The sequence below is a fragment of the Rhodamnia argentea genome, chromosome 9 (assembly GCF_020921035.1).
Source record: "Rhodamnia argentea isolate NSW1041297 chromosome 9, ASM2092103v1, whole genome shotgun sequence".
NCBI lineage: Eukaryota > Viridiplantae > Streptophyta > Magnoliopsida > Myrtales > Myrtaceae > Rhodamnia > Rhodamnia argentea.
In genome coordinates this window covers 23,008,104-23,012,088 of record NC_063158.1, presented here as the reverse complement: position 1 = coordinate 23,012,088, position 3,985 = coordinate 23,008,104, and the positions used below count along the sequence as shown (strand labels likewise).

Sequence of the window (3,985 nt, the reverse complement as noted above, 5' to 3'; positions counted from 1 at the left end):
GAAGCACGAGCCTACATAGTAGAAAGCCGAAGCTTCCCCTCCATGTCCCCGGGCGCGCGAGGCTACTATACTTATCTAATCGGCGGTGGTCGGTCAAAGCTGACCTAGTGCCATCTCACTAGCCAGAGGCCCCCATGCTCCCTCCAAATATTTTCCTTCTCTAGAGAGAGGGAATAAGGGGAGATCATTCCACCATACTAGGGAGTTCCTTTCCCTGTATCTGCTTGAGCCTTTTAAGGACCAGCTCAGACCCAAATGTATTACAAATTACAGAAACAAAGAGACTTTTCTTTATAGTTGCTCTTATGAGCGTGTTCTCCTAAGCATGTGTCTGCCAATTGTCAAATTCATGTTTATCTATCTCTTTGCTACGCTAGTTGATATCGAGATATAGGAACTTTATTTTTACCAATAGTTTCTTTTTATTTACCAACTCTTTTAGAAATTGGCCAGCACGTAGAAAAAAAAATCCGTCCTTTTTATCACCGGAACAGTCTATTCACCAACTTCTCGACAACAAGCGGTTTAGGTTTAGTAAGAAAACATCGTGTTCATGCTCTTTGAACAAAAAAGTTTCGAATGATCTCCATTTCCTTGATCTTGCGTTGTGGTCAGAGAAAATGAGGATAATAATCATTTGAATAGTGTACTAAAGAAGAGCTTATTCTTTAGACTAAAGATGGTACAATTTTATTAATCATCGGAGATTAAGCGAGTGACACTAAACTTAAGCCGATACTAATAACAACGCCGTAGAATAATGAACCACAATATATAATTTGTTACAGGGAATCAACTAAATGAACAAATTCGATTAAGGAAATGAAGCAAATTAAAGCATGGGAGAAACCATTGCATGCATTTTAGTTACTGCTTTGTGCACAACTTTTTCATTTTCTTGGGGGCTATAATTGGGGCTTCTCTACCTCTGCCTCCAGCAAGTTGTGTAACACTGCATCGGATGCGTCTCTCACTAGCTTCGACCAGTCCCTGTTCCAACATGTAGAAAAATATTAGACTCGAAGCTAAATCTACTCCCTTGCACTAACTCGAAAAATTATGGGGCATTTAATCGTGGCCATAGTAATTCGTACTTCTTAGTAAGATATTTAGACCTTGAATATCTTCTTTTCTTTTCTCATTTCGCTCGTATCTACAATTTTTCATGATGATATGATTTCTCGTGATCATTCGTAACAACCGAGAAATTGTCAAAAAAAAAGTGCTAAATTTATTACACAGTGGTCAATTCAGTTATAAAACTTTTCAATTGTGCTAATTCATTCCTAAACTTGTCGACCTTTTGTCAATTTAGTCATAGACATCTCCATTTCATCACTTTAATCTTAAATATGTTGGCAATTTGCCGCTTTAGTCCTAAACCTTTTGACAATTTGTCAATTTAGTCATTTCAAATGATTTTGTCCGAAAATCGTTGGCGTGATGATTGAGTTAGCGCCAGCCATCCTACAAAGCTATGGCCCTCGCCTACTACTGGTCGCCAGCCATCGCCAAGACCATCCACAGGCCAAGAAAAAAACTAAAAAATATATATATCAAATATAATAGCAATTCATAAAATAAAAAAATATTTAAAAAAAATCCACGTTAGTACCGACCACGCCACATATGACGACAGACACCAATTAGACCGCCTCGTCGGCTATTTTTAGCCAACATTGACCGAAATTACTAAATTGGCAAATTGTCAAAATATTTAGGTCTAAGTTGGCATAATCAAAAGGTTTAGGTCTAAATTAACTGCCGAACAATTAATTTAGAACTTTTTGGATAATTTTTTCATTGCAACAAGTCATGCTATATGTCGTTGTGGAAAATTAGAACAAAAGAGATTGAAAGCATACCCTTGTGATGAATAGAAACTGAGACCAACATTGCTCTTGGCCTCCTCAAGAGCGTGCCTATATCTTAGGAAATCACTGGCCGAATGCTGCGCATCGTCCACCTGAAGCTGCGACGCTTCCACGTCGCAATAAATGGGTATCACCCTCTTCTTCGCCTCCACCAACAAAGCGAGCTCGTGAAGGCAAAACCACGACTCGCACCAACGCGGCGAGAACACCGCCACCCCGACTTTGCAACCGTAAATGGCGGCGTTGATCTCCTCAAGCAGCTTATCTCCAGGCTTCAAGCTCCTGACGTCCAGGAAAGGACGGACGCCGAGCAAGCTTAGGAAGTTGTGCAGCAGGCCTGCGACGCTCCGTTTGGTCTCGACGCCACGGTGGCTTATGAACACGTCGCACGGCGGTCTTAGGGTCTGGATTATCTGGCTGTCGTGTACAAGAACGTGGCCGTGATGAATTTTCTTGGCTATGGCTGTGGATAATCGCTGCATGGCTTTCTCAAGAGGCTAAAGTAAGCAACCACAGGTACTTTTTCAAAGTAATACAAGATCTTATTGTGCTATAGGATGCAGTATATATAGAGAGGGTTCGAGAGAGTCAGAAATTTAAAAGTTGTAACTAGACAGAGAATGGTTTGATAGTCAAAAGAGGAATTATTCAAAAGTTCATGGTCGGGCCGACTGGCCGCCTGACCGTATCACGTAGAGAAACTACTTGGCATTTGTTTCGAATAGGCAGAGAGAAAAGGGAGAGAAATTGATTGATTAATAGGAAGTGTTGTGTCGACCTTCAAACACGTTCGTTTCTTGGGCGATTAGGAATTTAATACATGTTTTACTACTACACCCATCGCTATCATAGTTTTCAAACAAGAAGTTGTCTTGTCTAAGCTAATAATCTGCACGGTCCTTGGCATTTGTACCATCATTTGGCAGGCTCAATCAAACGTCCTTTCCTTGGGATCTCTGGAGACCTCCTTTCGCCGAAAATTTCAAATTTCTTATCATAAAAGCAAATGGTCAAACGATAAATACACGGAACAATGAAATAAATCGGACATAACATTTATGTGGTTCAGTCGGTAAACAGGTAAAGAAACACGAAATTTCATACTTGAGATTACAATAACACTCGAATCACTCAAAATACTCTTGATATATTATTATCTCAGGTACTTTAATAACTCACATAGTGTTTAGCCTTCACAATTTCTAACAAAATAATCCCACAATCTTATAAAGGAATAACATAAAATCTTAACACGAGATTTTTACCACTTCAAACACTCTCGGATTTATTCACAAAGATGAAGCCTCTTAGATACTCTTTACAAAATAGACAAGAGTTTGATCCTAAATAGGAAACATAGACAAACTTGGAATCAATCCCAACTTGGAAATCCACTCAAATCAGGAAACCTAGTAGAATAAGAAAAATTTTCCTTTTCGGGCTCGAACTCGACACACATTTTTAACGTCTCATTAGTAATATATGGAATAAATTGATTGTTGTTGCTCTACGTATTATTCTATTGTCGTGATGATGATTCACCAAAGTCGATATAATTCTTTTCCAATTATCAGTTTCCCCCAAAAATGTTGCCAAATGCATGCTACGCCCCTCATGGAAGACTCTACGATGAAGGCCAAACTCGAGATTGCCAAATATGAAACACAATCTACGCCTATGAGTTAGTGATCGATTTATGATCCGGTCTAGTCCCACCCAAGAATAGGAAATCGGCTGGCAGCCGGTCCGGCTAGATTTCCCCGACAATCCAATGGAATCGGAAGATTATTAATAGGGGTGAGCAACACGGACTTTAATTTTAATTTATTAATTGAAATCAAGTTTACATTTAAGGAATAAAAAAAACATATGAATTATTAGTTTTACATTTAAGAAATATTCGGTCCAATTCGAGAGTTTTGGTTCCCCTAAGATCGGGAACCAAACCGATTAATTTCAATTTCATGAAATCGAAAGCTGGATCAGCCCACGGGAACCGAACCGAACCGAACCGAACCAGACGGTTCGATCTTTTCCAATCAATTTCTGATTCGGTCGATCGGTATTGCTTAGTCCTATGGGTGACTCAGAGCTAAAAGCATAACTTGCTG

General features: G+C 39.4%; 1 protein-coding gene across 1 annotated transcript; it reads right to left on the bottom strand.

The window, feature by feature from the left end:
- Positions 1–905: 905 nt before the first annotated feature.
- On the bottom strand, positions 906–2,356 carry LOC115739672 (TIR-only protein-like). The gene is made up of 2 exons (XM_030672886.1): positions 1,866–2,356; positions 906–990 (listed from the first exon to the last, which is right to left on the bottom strand). The coding sequence occupies exons 1-2, from the start codon at positions 2,354–2,356 to the stop codon at positions 906–908; spliced, it is 576 nt and encodes a 191-aa protein (XP_030528746.1).
- Between the last annotated feature and the right edge of the window lie 1,629 nt (positions 2,357–3,985).